Here is a 20,223-nt window from a genome sequence, read left to right on the forward strand (position 1 = left end):
AACTTCAGTCAACATGGAATCATGTCTCTTTAATGGCAATCAGTTCAACTCATTTATGTATGTTTGTCTGCAAGTTCATCTATTTTGTTATACCTGTTTGGCACTTTCAAATAAAATTCTTTAATTTTATTTTTATTACCACAATTCTTTACAAGGACCTATTTGCTTATGCTTGACAACATTTTATACCTTTATACTTTAACAGCTGCACACATCTGCCTGTACAGAGTGGTGCTTCTTGATATGTTCCCAAACAGTACAATTTACCTTTGACAATTTTTTCCAGATCTGAGCAGTCTGAGAGAATCTGGTCCTTTCTGAAGACACTTCTCCCAGAGTTCACTTTTGCAAATGAGGAACCTGTTGTGGCCAAAGTGCCTTCAACAGAATCAATACAAAAAATTGGGAAGGAAAATGAAGATATTGTGGAAGTTGTCAGCAGCAAACCAATTGAAAAAGTAAGCAAAGGTAAAGTCATTGTATTTCTTTTCAAGCTTATAAGTTGCCACTTGAATTAGTCTGCTGATGCTTTGTAACATTGCCTGTCTCCGAATCTGCTTCATCTCCTCTTTTGAGATCCTTATTCATGACTTTGTTATCTCAAGTTGCGACTATTGAAATTCTCTCCTGGTTGACCTGTCACATATTCTGTAAACTTGAACTTATCTAAAACTCTGCAGCCTATATCAAGCATACTTGCATCAAGCACTAATTACTTGTCACTTCTGTGCTCGCTGACAGAGATCAGTTCCTAGTGCAGCAGCATCTTGTTCTCATGTTCAAATCCCCACAACAGGCTGAATTGTATACTGTTTCACCAGCAGATTTGATGGCAAAGGATCTTCCAAAAAATGCAGCCTTTTCTTGCCTGCCACTATCTGAAATTTCACGAAAGACAATGGAACGTTGGATGGCTCACCGCTGTTGGTCCTATAGATGCCCTTCACAGAAGGCCTCATGCTACCCACTTCACTATTTTACCTACAGCAAGTCATTGGCCCAACTACTTTAAGCTGTTATCGGGCAAAGGGGAATGAATAACTCCCTTATGGGCCATGAGAAGCACATTATGTTCCCAATATCCTATTTGTTCTTTACCATCCTGATAGAACTCTCAAATCCATGCCCGCTCTCTCTCTTAGACACATCCTTCACACTCTTTCTCAGAGTTCTACCAGTCTGACCCCACCTATATACCAGGCTTACCTCTCATTGCTCTCAGTCTGAGGTCCAAAGGGTCCTCTTCTTCATGTACCACATATGGTCATGGCAGTGGCTAAGAATCAAACCTGTTGCTGTTGGGACTACAGAGCTGTCAGCCATCTAATTGGCCAGCAGCTCTTTAAATCAGGACTCCCCGCCAAGATTCAAATGGAATTCTCACCCTGAAGAGATTAATGCTATTCCTAGTGATAAACTGCTAATGGGTGACCATCAGGATAGCAGGTGAGCTGCCTACTCCCTGATGTTTCAGACAAGGAGAGTAGGGGAATGGAGATCACAGTGCCCCATGAAATTCAGCCTTATCTATCTTTCTAACCTCGAGCAGCCTTAGATATCCCAGCTTCCATCTCCTATCAAGATCTCTGCATTCCTCCAAATCTAGTTTCTTCTGCATCCTCAGTTTTTATTGTTTCACATTGGATGCCAGTCTTTCATACTGTATGTGGGTTATTGTTAAACATTGTCACATTACATTTCTGTGTAGTGTCTTGGAATGATTTTGTTACATTGAAGCCACTCTATAAATGCAGAAGATTGTTGATGCTTGTATATTCATAGTTTTATTATTTGTACTTGTAGTGCTGTGACACACACACAAACACATGTTCGCATTCACAATGTTCAAATGCAGTTGTACCCTTTTTATTCCCTAGCTCCAGTAAAAGTCCTGTCTTCACATTGAGAATATCTTCCATTGTGTTGTGTAATGCTATCACTCTGTTAAATGACTTCAAACAAATCTAACAACTCAAGGTTGGGCACCTATAAGATTCTGTGGGCCATCAGCAGTAGCAGAATAGTACTCAAAAAACAATCTGCAAGAAAAAATAGATGTGATGAGTCTGAAAGCTTGCTCATGCATACCTTATAAGTTTATAAGGATCGGAGTACAATGTTGTATCCCAGAGTGCTACATGTACAAAATACCTTAGCTTTACTATTTTCATGAGATTATTGAATTTCTTGCTGCACTGCAAAGGAGTCCTGGAACTCAAAGAAGTGGCTATCATGATCACAACCAACTCCCTCTGCACCCATACTACTGCATTCTTGGAGATTCTCTATTTCCCTTTTGACCCAACCAACTTATCCTAATTGTTCTCGATCTCTGTCAAGAGGGTATGCAGGTTGGTTCCATGAAGTTTGTTGCTAGGTTCTTCAATCTGGCTCCAGTCCTTCTCTCTCAAGTTGGCCTCCTTCCTCTAGTGCTGCTATTATCCTAATCTATGTAGCAAAGATTTTACATTCAGCTCCTGGACCAGAACTATACCACTCTTGTTTGCCTTTCTTCTAGCCCCATGACTAACAGTCCATTCAGGGCATGTTTTCAGTGTATCTGCAGTCTCAGATGTGTGCACTGTCTTGATTTACAATAAAATGGACAGTTTGGTGAACAGGAATAAAGTATGTATGCACTTTCAGTAACTTGCTAATTTTTTTTCAGAAAAGCCAGAATCAAAAGATATTGGGAAGAAAAAGAATAAGGAAGCTGAATTCAATAAAGATAAAAGCAGAACACTGATTCAACGACCACAGTCTGTCTCTCAAAGTGTTTCACAAATTCTTACAGAGAGTAAGTTATAGACCTGGTTACTGAACGATGGGTGAGCTCTTGCAATTTTTGCTCTTGATCTAACAGCTCTGCATTTCCTTGTTGGGATTACTTGGAGTCACTTTATCAACAACTTTTAATGTAGCAACGCTATCTCCTCCTGTATTAACAGCAGTAGGTGAGAAATTCAACAAAATAACTGATTAATAAAAATGCTTCACTGCGGGCATTAATTTTGATTTTTTGTTAGAGTGAAAATAGTACCAATAGATAATAATCTAGGTACATTTGGCTTTATGTTAGTCATTGTATACTTTTATTTCACATGAGTCTATTTGAATTCAATGCTATCTGTTTCTTTAAAAAGTTTGTATACTCGGGCAATGTTTTTATGTTAATAAAGCAAAGAACTGTAGATGCCAGAGAGCTGAAATTAAAAAAAAACATAAATTGCTGGAGAACCTCAGAAACCAGTTCTGAAGAATGGTCACTGGACTCAAAAAGTTAACTCTGTTTTCAGCAATTCATGTTTTTGAATGTTTTTGTGTTCTCTGTGCTGCAGGTCTTCCTCCACCAGTGATGCCACGGATGATGATCTATGCTACCTACTTCCCACTACAGCTGTCGGAAAGGCAGATTTCTTTACTTAGGCAAATGGTAATATAAGTTGCACGTGCTGTTTTACAAGACATTTATGTGACTTCTATTCCTGATTGCTGCTTTAGTAATAAAACTACAGTTCAAGTTATTTAAAAGAAGGAACTTGCAGTCAATTAACTTTCTTGACCTCACAACATACCAAAGTCCTTTTCAGCCAATTTAATATTTTTGAAGTATCTTTGCTGTTGTAATGTAGCCAATGTGACAGCCAATTTGGACACCAGTAGCTATCATTATCAGCAATGTAAGCAGCCTCTGCTAAGTGCAACTGATTTGTGAACCTTATTTTTGTTGCAGTCATATACTTTTTCTGCTGCTGAATTAATGCCTCATTATCCATCTGATTGCATGCTTGATATCTTTTGGTCCAAAAGAAGACTCTTAAACATCACAAAAAAAAAGGCGTGTTTCAGGCCTGATATTGATAGGATAAATGGATTAAAGGGTAATTCATTAAATAAACTGTGAGAAATATTTAATGAAATAACTGAATATTTAATTCCAAAATACATGTTGTAATGGGTGGCTCAGTAGCTCAGTGTTTAGCACAGCTGTTTTACAGCACCAGGGCCCCAGGTTCAGTTCCAGCCTTGGACAGCTGTCTGCCTGGAGCTTGCACGTTACCCCCGTGGCTGACAGGTTTCTGACCAGTGCTCTGGTTTCATCCCATAATCCAAAGATGTGCAGATAAAGTGGATTGGCCATGCTAAATTGCCCCATAGTATCCAGGATAGTGCAGGTTGGTTAAATGCAGGGTTACGAGGTTAGGATGGGGACCCAGGTCTGGGCACGATGCTTTTCGGAGAGTTTATGTGGACTCAATGGGCCAAATGGCCTCTTTTTGTGCTGTAGGGATTCTGTGACTCTCTGGTAATATTACAAAGAATAAAACTAGAACTTAAGGATTGGGTGAGTTTTGGACATCAGCAAAGAATTAATTATAAAATCGACATGTAAAATATAGGAATAATCTAACATGCTAAATGAAAACAAATTAAAAGAGATTTTATGAATATATTATAAGGAAAATAACTAAATTAAACCATTGGTTCCTTAGAGATAGTGACATGAGAAGTTATCATGGGGAATGAGGAAGTGGCAGAAATTTTGTGTCCACTCCTATTTGCTTGTTTATTGAGAAAATCATAAACATGAAATGTCAAAGTCTGTAATATACACAACCATATCCATTTCATGTTTTGTCTTGTTTCAGTGACTTTATGTGGTTCTTCTGCAAATTTCAGGCTGATTCCTCAGAGAAGTTGCGACACTACGGACTTTCTCATGCGCATAGCCATCCAGTAATGATTACTCGGACTAGGTCGTGTCCCCTCATAAGCCCTCCAGAAACAACACCAGTTCCACGATGGAAGCTCATCCGACCACGAAATCGTGCTCTTCCAATAGCTGATCCAAAAGGTATTTTTATTTTAAGTTTGACAATTGTTATGATCCCCAAGAGGATCCTAAAACCAAAACAACTAAATTTAGTGAATGATCCCCAAATAAAGAAATCACTACCAAGGTTTTAAGTTTTGTAAGTTTTGAACCTGAAAAGTGCTAGTCAGTCTCAAATTGCACTGGAAAGGCAAGATATCTCAAATATTTGAACAGTTGATTAAGCAAGCCATTTCATGCTGCTTTTATGCAGTGGCTATGCAATGGAATCACAAAAAGCCAATGCCCAAGTTCAGCAGGGAATAGGGAAGGCAAGTAAAATATTGGCCTTTATTTCAAAGGGAATGGGGCATAAAAAGTAGAAAGATTTTACTAAAATTCTGTCTTATACAAGCAGAGCACTGCTGTCAATCCAAAGCGTTGTTCTGCCTATAACACAAGTGAACCATGTTGCATCTGAATTCCAGCGTCAGTGTGATGCCAGCATGCTGTCTGTAGGTTCCAGCAATTGGCTGATGAACTCAAAAAGCATGTTACTTATGTAGTGTGCTATAAACAGAGGAGCACCCCTATATCTAAGTCAGGAGGCCTGGACCCGAGTCCCACAAGCTCCAGAAATGTGTAATAACCTCTCTGACCTGGTCGATTAGAAAATATCTACAGGCTGTACTCAATTAGTCCCATTTGCAAAACCCAAAACAAAATGTCTGCTTTTAGATGTAATCCCATGACTGTGCAGCACTTGCTGAACAACCTGATTATGCTAATACAAGCAACTAATTTAATAGCATCACTTGAGCTCACAATATGGCTCACTGGAAGTATCAGACATTCATGTACAGGGACCCATTTTTCTGAAAACAAAATACTGTTAAAGCCTTAGCTTGGAGAAGCAATAGTACCCTATCACCGTCATTATGGCAAGGCCTTGGCCAATCAATCAACTTAACAACCAGTCAGCAGCCTTTTATCCTGAAGAATACAGAAGAACCTCGACTATCCGAAGGACATAGGTGGGCAGTATTTCGTCCGGTTATTCGAATTCCGGATAATGGAATGCCAGATAACATAGTTTAGACAAGCATCAGGACCTTGTGATCTTGCCAGATAATTCAAAATTCAGATAATTGAATGCCAGATAATCAAGGTTCCTCTGTAAATTGCTGTGTTCATTTAAAATTTGGCATTTTTTTCATTTGCCCTGCAAGTGCAAAAATGTGAAACTTTAGCAATCTGTCTATTTTTTCCAACTATGTTTAATTTCTTTACTCCCAACCGACTGTTCACACATTGCTCCTTGCTGACTTTCAATTTGCAGAATTACTCCCTGAAGATTCTGAGCAAAAATGACTTTTTTTTTTATTTCAAAAATATACTTTATTCATAAATGATTTGATGGTCTGTACATTGGATCATGCCATACATATGTCCATATTTACAAACACAGATTCGACTTTATTCTTGTCCTTTACAATCCTGTGCATTTTTTCAATCTTGTATATATACATATATTTGGCTGAGGCATCAGCAGAGCTCAAAAAAACGTCTGTATGGGCCCCCTGTTCTTCTTTCGGCAGGCCGATCTTACACAGTGGTCTTTCCCCACCGCGCCTTGGCGGCAGCTGCCCCAAGCTTCAGCGCGTCCCTCAACACGTAGTCTTGGACCTTGGAATGTGCCAGTCTGCAACACTCGGTCGGGGTCAACTCCTTCAGCTGGAAGATCAACAGGTTTCGGACCGCCCAGAGAGCGTCCTTCACCGAGTTGATGATCCTCCAGGCGCAGTTAATGTTCGTCTCGGTGTGAGTCCCGGGGAACAGGCCGTAGAGCACGGAGTCCCGCGTCACGGCGCTGCTCGGGACGAACCTCGACAAGCACCACTGCATTCCTCTCCAGACTTCCTCTGCATAGGCACATTCCAGAAGGAGGTGTGTGACAGTCTCGTCCCCCCCGCAGCCACTTAGAGGGCAGCGTGCGGTGCGGCAGAGAGTCCGGGCGTGCATAAAGGATCTCACAGGCAGAGCCCTTCTCACCACCAGCCAAGCCACGTCTTGGTGCTTGTTGGAAAGTTCTGGCGATGAGGCATTCTGCCAAATGGCTTTGACAGTCTGCTCAGGGAACCGCTCGACAGGATCCGCCCTCTCCTTTTCCCGAAGGGTCTCAAGGACGCTACGTGCTGACCACTTCCTGATGGACTTGTGGTCAAAGGTGTTTTTCCTCATAAATTTCTCCACGAAGGACAGGTGATACGGAACGGTCCAACTACTCGGAGCGTTCCGCGGCAGCGAGGCCAGGCCCATCCTTCGCAACACCGGGGACAGGTAGAACCTCAGTACGTAGTGACACTTGGTGTTTGCGTACCGGGGATCCACGCACAGCTTGATGCAGCAACACACAAAGGTGGCCATCAGGGTGAGGGTGGCATTGGGCGTGTTTTTTCCCCCATTGCACCGGTCTTTGTACATAGAGTCTCTTCGGACCCGGTCCATCTTTGATCTCCAAATGAATTGGAAGATGGCCCGGGTGACTGCGGCGGCACAGGTCCAGGGGATAGGCCAGACCTGTGCCACATATAGCAATACTGAGAGTACCTCACACCTGATGACCAGGTTTTTTCCCGCGATGGAGAGCGACCGTTGCCCCCATCTGCCTAGTTTCTGTCTCATCTTCCTGATCCGCTCCTCCCAGGTCTTGGCGCACGCCCCAGCCCCCCCGAACCAAATACCCAGCACCTTCAGGTGGTCAGTCCTGACGGTGAAGGGGATAGAGGATTGGTCGGTCCAGTTCCCGAAGAGCATGGCCTCGCTCTTGCCTCGGTTTACCTTGGCCCCCGAGGCCCGTTCGAACTGGTCGCAGATGCACACGAGTCTGTGCATGGACAGCGGATCCGAGCAGAAAACAGCGACGTCATCCATGTACAGGGAGGCCTTAACCTGCAGGCCCCCGCTGCCAGGAATAGTCACCCCTCTCAGGCTCGCATCCTTCCTGATGGATTCGGCAAATGGCTCTATGCAACACACAAACAAGCCGGGTGAGAGGGGGCATCCCTGCCTGACTCCAGATCTTACAGGGAAGCTATCTGATTCCCACCCATTGATTGAGACTGCACTGACAATGTTGGTGTAGAGCAGTCTGATCCAATTTCCGATTCCCTCCCCAAAGCCCATTTTGGAGAGGACATCCCTCATATATGTATGCGATATCCTGTCAAAGGCTTTCTCCTGGTCCAGGCTGATGAGGCAGGTGTCCACCCCCCTGTCCTGCACGTAGGCGATCGTATCCCTGAGGAGTGCGAGACTCTCAGAGATCTTCCTGCCCGGTACAGCACAGGTTTGGTCCGGGTGGATCACCGATCCCAGAGCAGACCTGACCCGGTTGGCGATGACCTTTGACAGGATTTTGTAGTCTGCATTTAACAGTGAGATCGGTCTCCAATTTCTAATTTCCTCCCTCTCCCCCTTCCGCTTGTAGACGAGGGTGATGATGCCTTTCCTCATGGATTCACTCATGGTACCTGCCCGGAGCATACTGACATACACCTCCAGCAGGTCCTGGCCGATCAAGTCCCAAAGAGCGGAATAAGCAAAAATGACATTCTGCTGAGAGTTCTTCTCCCCATTTTCTGTCTCATCCCTCTTTCAGCACCTTGCCTGCTTCATGTGGGTTCTGCCCATCCTGTCGGTTATGTTGTATGCAAAGTGAATACCTCTGTTAGTTTACCCATGTCTTAAAAGAAACTGATTTGTGCAGATTCCTTTAAGTCTGCAACAAGTTGTTCAGTGTCTGCCACTACAGACGCTTGCAACATGGAAAAGTTGTGCAAAGCACAAATATAGCCACAACTAATATAAACCAATCAACATGACCTTCATAAGTCATCAATCTCCTTCAGAGGCCCTGGTGCAGTCCTTCCTGCATTTGAATGTGTGTCCAGCTGTACAATATTAACAAAAGGTGCCAGCTGGAGCACTGAGTTCCAGAGTAGCAATGCCAGCATCAAATAAGTGTTACATACGGATTGGTGTCATGACCTTTATACCCAGCATACTTCTGTTGAATTTTAGCTGCATGCCATCAAAATGACAATTAGGAAAGCAAGGAGGAGCTACAAATTAACATATTAACCAATATAACATTCAACAGTAAATTATACTACAGGTGCACGAATAATGAAAGAAAAAGCAGATTATGGAGAGGGTCACTGAGGGTACATAAGACAGACTTGCAAGCAATTTTGAATGGTTACTTTACCTCAATATTAATCAGGAAGACAAAGTGAACATGGCATTCCATGAAATGATCAAAGAGGTTAAAACTAATTTTTTTCTTCTTTATTGCTTTTTGATATTTCGGTATTCCCACCCCTAGTTTCTGTAGTACAACTACATGGCTAGCTTTGCCAGTTAAGTGTCAAATTCGGTTTGTTTTAGAATCTTGTTATCACAGACAAGATTAAAAAAAATTACCATAACAATCATGTGCTTTCATGATAACTTTTAATGATTTTTTTTAATCTCCAGAATTTTCAAAGTAATACAAATTCAGAAATGCTGTAGTGGTATTTGAAATCACGAGTACAAACCCAGTAACATTATTGCAATATAACCATACCAATACTTGTTCCTACGTTATTCAAAACTACTGTTAAGATTGCTCTGTGGTTCTCCACTACTTTCTCCAGGATAATTTTGGCTGCTGTGTAGCAGTTTATTATACAGTAGGAATGGGTTCTTTTCTCACTTTAATACTTTGCATGGACAATGATGAAAGTGAACTGAAACTCCAATTCCGCTCCCAGACTCATCAACAGTGTGTTTTTAAAAAGATGGGTTTCTAAACCCCTGAGTATGCGATCAATATTAACTACCAGCAGTAGGATTTTGTTTGTTTAGAGAGGATTATTCATTCCCATGTTCACCCCACTCACACAGACTCAAGAAACATGCTGTTAAAAGGGATGGTGCCCTTCTACAATTTAGAAACAAAGGAATACTTATAATTCATGTGATTGATGCAGGCAAGGGGAAGAAGAGGTTATAGCTAGATGATTTCAATATCTAAAGTTGTATATCAAAAGGTTTAAAGTAAAAAGGAAAAATGGAGATGTGAGAGGCAATTTTTTTAAACAGAGTGTGGTAAGTACCTGGAATGCACTGCCAGAGGAGGTGATAGAAGTAGATACCAGCTCAACATTTAAGAGGCATCTTGACAGATACATTAGTAAGCAGGGAATAGAGGGTTACAGACCACATGGAGGCAAAAGGTTTTTAGTTTAGAAAGGTATCATGTGTCAGCACAGGCTTGGTGGGCCGAAAGGCCTGCTCTATCATGTACTGTTCTTTGTTATCACAGGATTCCTCTGAAGAGGTCAATTTTTAGCAGGTCATAAAGTTAGTTTGTGCATCTTCTTATGAGGAGGTCGGTTTTCTGAACTGATGGATTTGAAAATGGCCAAACTTGGAGATTTAACAAAGTGGCAGTCTTCAGTTTTATGGCATTGATGTTGTTGCCTTTGCTGCTGATGCTGTTTCCTGTTGTATTTTGTGCAGACTGACTGGTTATCCCATATGCTAAGAATAACTAAGACTGGTTGTTTGAAGTCATTTTTGATTGGGTGGCCAATACTTCAATTGTCCACCCAGAATGATTTGAAGTTCAGGACATTGCTGCATAACAGGGTGAGGGATGGTGGCCATTCTCACTTCCTTATGTTTTAATTGGCACCTTTACAGTTGCCTTTGTTACATTTTGAGTTCAGACACAGTGAGTCCTAGGAATCCATAGATTTTGAGTTCTGGATAAGAGCACAAATGTTTTTGTCTTGGTCTGCCCACTCAGTGGAAGCACTGCACCCATGATAGTTCAGCTAGTCATTCTGAGTTTCTGCGTAAATTGCAAAAGGGACCTGATCTGCTGCAGCCATTTTGGCAGCCTTTTAAGATCCATCTAAAAAAAAAGGCAGTTCCAAAAACAGTCTATTTACTGAACATTTGATACATGGAAATCTAATTTCTAGACCAGATTGCCACAAGTATTTGCCAAATCATTTTCAAACATTTTCTCTCACTAGTCAAGACCTCCTCTTCAACCATCTGATAGAAGTAACAGACTAAATACTTCTTCTTCTCGGCAGAGACCAAAGTAAAGAAACCTGATCAATTTATTGAAATCTCAAGCCCATTGGTTAACTACAAGATAGACACTACAATCATGCCACCAGAGAGGTGAGTACAGCCACTGAAGGCAAAACTGTTTTATTTCACTCTTGTTTTCTTTTCTACTAGCAGAAGAATTATTTCCCCCAAACATTTAGTGCATTTTATTGTGTTTAACAGCAGGCACAGACATACGATTGTTATTGTCTGATAAAATTCTTGTGTCAGTCCCTTGGGTTGTTTTACTCCACTAAAGGTTTTGTAGGTGGAATTTAATGGAAGTAATGTAGGTTCAGCCTGCCAGGTGATGAACTGGTGGGAACCCCACATCACTTCATTGAGGAGGCCAATTGCATTAAGTTCTGACAGGCACCTGGCCAACATTGAGAGATTCAGGATCCCAGGTCAAAAAACGCCCCAATCCCTCAGAGCAGCTGACCTATCAGAGATTGGTAGTTCTCCATTACCAACTGTACCACCAAGAGGAACATCAGTTGCTGCTGATACTACTTCAAAAGCTTCTCCAAGGGTCATCATTAGATTCTTGCAATCAGGAAGTGAGGCTGGTGGAATAAGGAAATCAGGAAGGGTTAGAAGTGATGATAAGGTGGATGGATTTCAGTAGCCAGCATCAGTTCCTGATGCCACATCCCTCGATCAAGTACCACGTGTCTTTGAAAGAGCCTGAGAGGCCTTTGACAAACCTGCCAGAATTTGCCTAGTAATGTTTGGGAGATAGGGGAAAGCAATGCTCCTTACACTTATCCCAGGAATAATTGCTATCAATAGGTTTAGTAATGAGTCTAAATGACATCCTACCATGAGTACACATTGTCCCCCTTGTCTGCTTCTGGCTTCCAACTTGATTGCAGGATGTTTACCCACTGTGGGAAACGGACATTATTATTAAATGGATCTGGCTGCCATGTCTGCTGTGTGACTGCATAAATTACAAATGATCATGTTGTAAACTGCTAGTCTCATAATACCATAATTAAATCATTTTTTGAACAGAAAGTCTGGTCAATTGGGTTGTGACTTCTTTTCTGGATCAATATTCTTTCCTTTACACACCAAATAGATGATTAAAATCAATGGTATAGTTTCCAAGTATCTTACTTTCCTTCCCCAGAAATGACCAAGTGCCCTTGATTAAAAAAGCTGTGAACACTAGCTTGGCAGCTGTCAGTGAAAACGATGAGACACTCGATCAGAATGATGATGAAGAACAAAAGGTTCTGGAGTCACCTTTCTTTGCAGAGGTAAAATAATCTGACCTCCGACCTGTTGGCAATAGATTTATTTAGCTGTGAATCAAAAGATTTCTAATTAAACACACAGAAACAAAGACAGAAATTGTTGGAAAAAACTCAACAGGTCTGGCAGTGTCTGAGCAGAGAAATTAGAGTTAATGTTTCGGGTCCAGTGACCCTCCTTCAGAACTGATGGTAGCTAGGAAAAGGTTGACATTTATGCAGAAGATGGGGTGGGTGAGATTTGATTTGGTTTGATTTGATTTGATTAATTATTTTCGCATGTACCGAGATACAGTGAAAAGTAATGTGTTATGAGCTAACAGGACAAATCATACCTTACAGAAGTACATCAGGGTAATAGAACAGCATGCAGAATATATTGTTACAGCTACTAGAGAAATTGCAGAGAAAGATCAACCCTGATATCGGAAAGGTCCATTTATAATCAGATAACAGCAGGGGAGAAGCTATTCTTGAATCTGTTGGAATATGTTTTCAAACTCATATATCTTCTGCCTGATGGAAGAGAGAATAACCGGGGTGGGAGGGGTCTTTGGTTATGTTGGCTGCCTTCCTGAGGCAGTGGGACGTGAAGACTGAGTCAATGGGTGGAAGGCTGGTTTTCATGATCAACTAGGCTGCGTTCACAACTCTGTAATTTCTTGCGGTCTTTGGCATACTAATTGTCATAGCAAGTTGTGGTTGACCTGGATAGGATGCTTTCTGTGGTGCATTTATAAAAATTGTTAAGAGTCATTGTGGATATGCTGAATTTTCTGAGTCTTCTGAGCAAGTAGAGGCATTGGTGTGCTTTCTTGACTGTGATGTCAACGTGGACGGACCAGGACAGATTGTTGGTGATATTTACTTAAACGAACTTGAAGCTCTTGACCACCTACACCTCAGCACCATTGATATAGGGGTGATGACCAGCTACTTGGTTTTGCTGACATTAAGGGAGAGATTGTTGTCTTTACACCATGCCACTAAATGCTCTATCTCTTTCCTGTACTCTGTCTCATTACTGTTTGAGATCTGACCCACTATGATAGTGTTATCAGCGAATTTGTAAATGGAATTAGAACAGAATTTGGCCACACCGTCATGAGTGTGTAAGGAGTATAGTAAGGGGCTGATAATGCAGCCTTGCCTAGCACCAGTAATGAGGATTATTGTGAAGGAGGTGTTGTCTTCTATCTTTACTGAATGCAGTCTGCAGGTCAGAGAGTGCAGGGTCCAATTGCAGAAGGGAAGCAGAGTCCTAGGTCTCGAAGTTTGGAGATGGGTTTTTGTTGGAATTTAGTTGGAAGTGTTGAAGGTGGAGCTAAAGTCAATAAATAGGAGTGACAAAGGTGCCTTTGTTATCCAGATGTTCTGGAATGAGTGTAGGGCCAAGAAGTCGGCATTTGCAATGATAGATTAATTGTAGTGGATCAAGGCAATCTGGGAGGTTGGAGTTAATGTGTGCCATTACTAACCTCTTAAAGCACTTCATAATGATAGATGTCGGAACCACCAAGCAGTAATCGTCAAAGCACATTGCCTGATTTTTCTTTGGCACCTGTAAGTTCTAAAATTAATTGTTTATGTTATGAGGCTTTAAACCAAAATGTTCAAATAATGCCATGCTTTGAATCAGCACTCAAAAAGAAGCTATTAGGAGGGAGTTCCCTGATTCCAGTGACAGTGAGGCAACCATTGAAAGTCTGTAACTTGAAGTAGTTGGTGGTCCCATGCAGTGGCTGACTTTAACCTTCTAGGTGGAGGAAGTTGAGTTCATGGGTTTTGAAGGTGCTGTCGAAGGAACCTTTATGGGTTGCTAATGTGCATCTTGAATGTGGTACACATTATTGCCATTGTGCACCATTGGTGAGGGAGTGAATGTTTACGTTGATGGAAGAAATGGGGTTCATGCAGGCTGCTTTATTCTGAATAGCGTCAAGCTTTTTGAGTGTTGTGAGAACAACATAGATAATATTCCATTATAAATGAACAGACTTTAAGAGATCAGGACGTAAATGACTCACCATGGAATTCCCGGTTTTTGACCTGGCCATGTACTTATGCAGGTAATCCAGTTAAGATTCTTGCAATCTCCAGGATGTTAAAGCTGCACAGACTCAAATTGCACATATCCAAATTGCACATACTTATGCTGTCATTAAAAAAGAAATGCATAATCAGTGTATGTGAAATATTTGTGGATAATTTGTAATATGCTTTTCTAGGAAACCCAACTGGAATTGATAAAATCAGATGCTCTCTTTTCAGTGGACACCCAGGTTAGTAAGCAGCAACTGGGGAGTAATTTTGAGATGAAAACGGTACATTCATAGAATTAAGCGTTAATTTAGAGTTGAATTTATTAACTGTTGATGATTATTTTAAAATTCCAAATTAAGTTTCTGACAACACATCACTGTGCAAAGACTTTATAATCTGAGTTGGAACATTTCTTTTAAGTACATCCCCATATACAATCACAAATTCCGCCCCCATTCTAAAACTGCAGCATGTCTTTGTGTTCTTCGTCTTTAAGACATGTTGTGCTCTATTCAGTCAGATATTAATAAGCATCCTTCAAGTCACACCTTCAGTTTTCTTTAAATTCTTAATCTCTTTATGTTGTACTTTGTTATCCACTCCTATGCTGACTATATTCTTATTGTTGTCTTTGCGAACCCTCAGTTGTTTCCATATGGTCTTTATTCATCCACAGAATATCATATTATAGCGAGTATTGCCTGTCTGGTCTTGCTGTTTGGGAAGTCATTAATACATTGAGTGAATAGTCAAGACCACAGCAAGGATATATATGGTATACTGCTTGTTATTTCTTCCCAAATTAAGTGTGTAAACATCACAACTATTTACTGCCTTTGACCACTTAGCCAAATGTTTAAATAGGTGAATAAGTTTCCTTCAATTACAGAAGTTTTAATTTTAACTAACAGTCTGTTATGTGGACAGTATTAAAAAAAACACTTTCAAATAAATACCATTTTTGATCTTTTTCAGGAAAGACCACTTGAGTCCATAAAATCAGGTGGACAGCATTCAATAATTTCTCATGGTACTAAAAGTCAGCATGGCAGCAATACAAGTCGGCATGGCAGTGTATTTGAACATAAAAAAGTAAGGATTGTTAGTATAGTATTTGTCAATATTTTAGGATAACATTTGATTTTTGTATAATTTGGCAGACTTTTGGTATGAATCTTTTTCCAATATTCAACGTACAGTACACATTTCAACTGAAAACTTGTAACTATAGTACTGGAGTTCTCTTGTAGGCTAGCTTGTTTTGGAATGCATATTGGTCCCCTGTTGTTTCCCACAGCAAAGAAAAAAGTTGTTTTACTTCCTCAATGCTCTGTTTCCAACAATTGAATTTCAGACTTTGAAGGACTATTTTTTTCTTCGTATTTGATCTTAAGAAAAGATCTTGGGTTGGAGAATGTGGATGACTGGATTTATTTCAAAGCGACAAATGAGAGGACATTGGAGTATTGTTTTTAAACAGGGCATTTCTTAGTAGTAGGAGAAAGAGAGGACTGCAGACGGTGGAGATCAGAGTCAAAAAGTGTGGTGTTGGAAAAGCACAGCCGGTCAGGCAGCATTCGAGGAGTAGGAGAGTCTCGTTTTGAGCATAAGCTTTTGTCACTTGTGATAACTGCTTGTTTACTGACCTGCCTGGCTTTATTACTGTCAGATTTCAGTTTCTGTTTTGGAGTAATTGGTAAACAGTCTGTTGAAGGAAAGGAGCTTCTCACATTACTTCTCCTGTTTCTGAAACAAAAGTCTCGGTGTGAATACAGTGTGATATCTGACGGTTTTCTTAAAGAGCATCTGAAATAATCTAGGTGCTGTATTTCCTGGGAAAGCTGTGTTTGCAGAGACAACTGGTTGTATTTGGTAAACTGCCCACACATTCCAGAACACAGACAGACAGATGAACACCTTGTCCTTTTTACCTTGAAGAACTAATCATCATTGACCAAAAGTGATGCATTTTTCTACCTCTGTAGAGAGAAATCCATTTTCTTGTTTTCCTTTAACATGAGCTCACACTTAGCGCAATTATTGTGTGGTAGTTTCTCAGATATCTTCTGAAAATCTAAGTATAGTATACCTTATCCAGAGCACATTATATTCCTTGAAAAAGCTCCAGTAAAATGATTAAACATGATTTCCCTTTCGCAAAACTATGCTGACTCTTCCCAATTACATTGAGGTTTTCTAAGTGCTTAGCTGTAATCTCCTTGAGGATCAATTCTAACACTTTCCCAATGACAGATGTCAAGCAAACTGGCCCATACTTTCCTTTTCTCTGCCTCCCTCCCTTTTTGAATAGAGGAGTCATATTTGCTAAATTCTGATCTGATGGGATCTTTCCAGATTTGGATAATTTTGGAAAACTAGCACTAAAGTATTTATTGCCTGTATCTCATAAGCCTCCTCTTTTAAGACACACGGACAAATTCCATCAGGACCCAGAGATGTGTCAGCTCACAGTTTCATCAGTTTGCTTAGCACCTTTTACCAAGTGATGGTAACTTCACCAAGTTTTTCTCTCCCTTCAACCTCCTGATTTACAGCTATTATTGGAATGTGTTTTTGTATCCTCGAAAGTGAAGACAGAAGCAAACTATTGCTTCACTTCATGTTCCATGTCTTTATTATCCACCATCAGACCCCTATTCTCACTGATTAGAAGGCCACACTCACGTTACTTGTTCTTTTCCTTTTTCACCTATAGAAATTGTTCTTTGTGTCCTCTCATATTCTAATTTATTTCTCCCAATTCATCTTTGAGTCATGCTTAGCCATTTTTTATATGTTGTTTAATTATCTGATTCGGTACTCATTTGTACGTGGTTATAATCATTTCCTTAAGCTTGATCCCTTTTTAACTTCTTTATTTAACCACATACAATAAGTCCTCCCTTTAGAACTTTTCCCCTATAGTCAATTTTTTTTGTAAAAATAAAGTTTATTCATAAAAAAAGAAATCTTTATGTCCATGCATAGTCACAAAAGCAGTTCAGATCTATACAGACTTTGTATGTAGAGAAGGAAACAATCATTGTGGTTTGACTTTTTCAATAGTTACAACTAATCTAAAGGCATTTCTTAATATATGCTAGGTACTAAGACCTATTTACATGTATCTGAGGCATTGGGAGGTCCAATAACTGAACGCAGTCTTATTGTAATATGCAGAAAGACCTTAAATAATGATACTCAAAATATATTTATTCTGAGTACTTTTAACTATCCCTGAAAAATCTGCCATTTCTCAATTGATCTGTCCCCTAATTTAGTATCCCAGTTTACTCCAGTTAGTTCTGCTTTCATGGCCACATATTTGACCTTACTTAAGTTTAAGATAATAGCCTGAGAACCACTCTTCTTTTTAAACCTGATGTAAGATTCAATCATGTATTGGTTGTTGCTATCTCGGAGTGCCTTTACTCTGTGGCTATTAATTAATCTTACTGTATTACGCAATAGCAAAATTAATAAATGACCTGCTGTATGGTTGGTTCCAGAGTGTGCTGTTCTAAAAAGACAATTTCAAAGGCTATTTGTGAAAGTCTCTTTCAGCCTACCATTGCCAATCTGATTCTGGTGGTTTAAGTGTAGATTAAAAGCACCACAATTCTTTAACCCAAGCAGCCATATTCTTTACCGTCCACTTCATCCTACATTGCTGTTACTCTTAGGATGCCTATAGGTTACTTCCACTGATGACTTCTTTCCCCTAACGTTCATATTTTCCAAGGTAACCTCAGCCAGTGTGGGAATTGAACTGTATTGCAAACCAGCCGTCCAGCCTACTGAGCTAACTGACCCAGTTGAAAGACTCTTCTTAACCTCTTCCCTCGTCTGAGGCATGGTGAACTTCAGGTTGAAGCACCACTAGTCATCTCTCTCTGATGAGAAATTAGCTGTATGGTTTGGTAGTACCATGGTGACTTTACCTTTATTCCTCATCTCTATGCAAACATGTTCTACATCTTGATCTCTTGACCCTGAAGCAAAGTCTCTCTAACAATTGCACCAATGATATCTGTGACTAACAGTAATACCATTCCATCTTAACCCAGCATCCAGTTCTGCTTAATTGTGATTGTCATAAAGCTAATCCATTTTTCTTTCTAAAAGCTATTCCTTGGCTCAAGGAGACTCTGTCCTTGATTTTTTTTCAGAGGGGCAATAAACCAGGCCAGACTCTGGTCAGTCTGGTTTGGTACAGAGATGAAAAAGATTTTGGGAAGCCTTTTGTTTATATGTAAGCAGATGAGACTTAAGACCAAAGGGGTCATGCTTCAGAAGTGACTTGTGTAAAGAGAGGGGAGTGGTCAGCTTTTGAGCTATTGAGCTGAGCATTTTTCAGTTCAGTCTTGAACTGGGAAGTTCAACAAGGAGCTGTGTGGAAACTCTCTCTCTTTTCTGCCCTTCAACTTCAACCTGTAAGCATGTGTTCCATTTATACTGGTTTTTAAAGGGAGTTTGCAAATTGGGACTGTTGTGTATATTTGGAACAACTTAGCTAATTCTAGTTGAATAGGCTGAGTTCTGTAGGGGTTCTTTCTTCTGTTCTTTGTGTTTCATTGTGTAATTTTGTGAAATCATTTTTTGTCTGTTTTAAAATCTAGTAGTCAACCTCGCTAACTTAATCCGGTTACTTTTCAACTGTACACTTACTGAAATAAATTGCAAAGTTAGGTCTAGGGCTGTCTGTTTAAGGATGTTTTGAGTGGTCTGGCCTAGTCCATTACAGTGATAACTCCTTAATATCTAGTACTTAATACTCGTCATTGTATAGCCACATCTCTGTAATGGATATCACATGGTATTTATTTACTTTAGTACATTCTATTATTCGACAGTATATAATTGAATTGAATTAGCTTTATTGTCATATGCACTCAAATGAGTACAGTGAAAAGTTGATTAGTTGCCATTTACAGTGCCATCTTAAGTACAAAGGTACCTGGGTACAGCTTCTTGGCTACAGATTAGTTACAGTGTAACAATGTCACCAACACATGGTACCATCTTAGATTCAGAGTACCTGGGTACAATCCTTCGCTACAGAACAGAAAAATGAAGAAAGAAAAGTTACAGCTATACACAGAATAACCATAGGTCAGAAAAACAAGACGCAAAGTTAAAAAGACAAACATCACAGTCAGTCTCCAAGGGCACTCCACAGCAGGCCAGTGCAGGGGGCTTCCATGTGGTCTGACTGTTGGCTGTCTCTGTGCTACACACTAGGCCACTGCCCCTTCTTCGCTCTAGACCCTGATGTCCCTGCTTTGGGCCTCAAACGAGAGGAAAAGAGGGAGAAAAAAAGAAAAAGAACAGGAGGTGCAGATGAGCTCCAGCTGGAGCATCCTATTTCGCCGCCATCTTATTGGATATTCTGGATACTCAACTGCAGAAGCAATCATCCCAACACCCACAAATGGAGCTGCATCAGGACATTATTTAAATGGGCTACAACACACTGCAGCACCCAGGAACTAGGGGAAGCTGAGGACAAACATCTGCACAATGTATTCAGGAACAACGGGCACCGATAAGTGCAATCCGCCAATTCCTGAACAGCAAATCTAACAAGAATACACAACATGCCCAGAGACTCTAGCCACCCTGTCTTACATCAAAGGCATCTTAGAGATGACGACCAGACTGCTCCGATTCCTAGGCATCATGATAGCCCACAAACCTGCCACCACACTGAAACAGCTCCTGATGAATCTAAAGGACCCTGTACCAACAACCAGCAGAACAAACGTCATATACAAAATACCCTGCAAGGAGTGCAACAAACATTACATTGGACAAACAGGCAGGAAACTAGCCAGCAGGATACATTAGCACCAACTAGCTGCCAAAAGACATGACCAACTATCACTGGTTTCCATACACACAGACAAAGAGGGACACCAGTTTGACTGGGACAATGCA

At 40.6% G+C, this 20,223-nt stretch overlaps 1 protein-coding gene across 1 annotated transcript in view; it reads left to right on the forward strand.

Moving 5' to 3' along the window:
• adgb (androglobin) overlaps positions 1-20,223 on the forward strand; it is a 332,059-nt gene that overhangs the window by 155,773 nt on the left and 156,063 nt on the right. The window contains exons 9-16 of the mRNA XM_072581648.1: positions 287-468; positions 2,669-2,797; positions 3,339-3,433; positions 4,681-4,855; positions 10,966-11,056; positions 12,120-12,249; positions 14,472-14,525; positions 15,262-15,378. Coding sequence (XP_072437749.1) covers positions 287-468; positions 2,669-2,797; positions 3,339-3,433; positions 4,681-4,855; positions 10,966-11,056; positions 12,120-12,249; positions 14,472-14,525; positions 15,262-15,378 — 973 coding nt within the window. The remainder of the gene's footprint in view (positions 1-286; positions 469-2,668; positions 2,798-3,338; positions 3,434-4,680; positions 4,856-10,965; positions 11,057-12,119; positions 12,250-14,471; positions 14,526-15,261; positions 15,379-20,223) is intronic.

The sequence above is a fragment of the Chiloscyllium punctatum genome, chromosome 11 (genome assembly GCF_047496795.1).
Source record: "Chiloscyllium punctatum isolate Juve2018m chromosome 11, sChiPun1.3, whole genome shotgun sequence".
NCBI classification, from domain to species: Eukaryota; Metazoa; Chordata; class Chondrichthyes; order Orectolobiformes; family Hemiscylliidae; genus Chiloscyllium; species Chiloscyllium punctatum.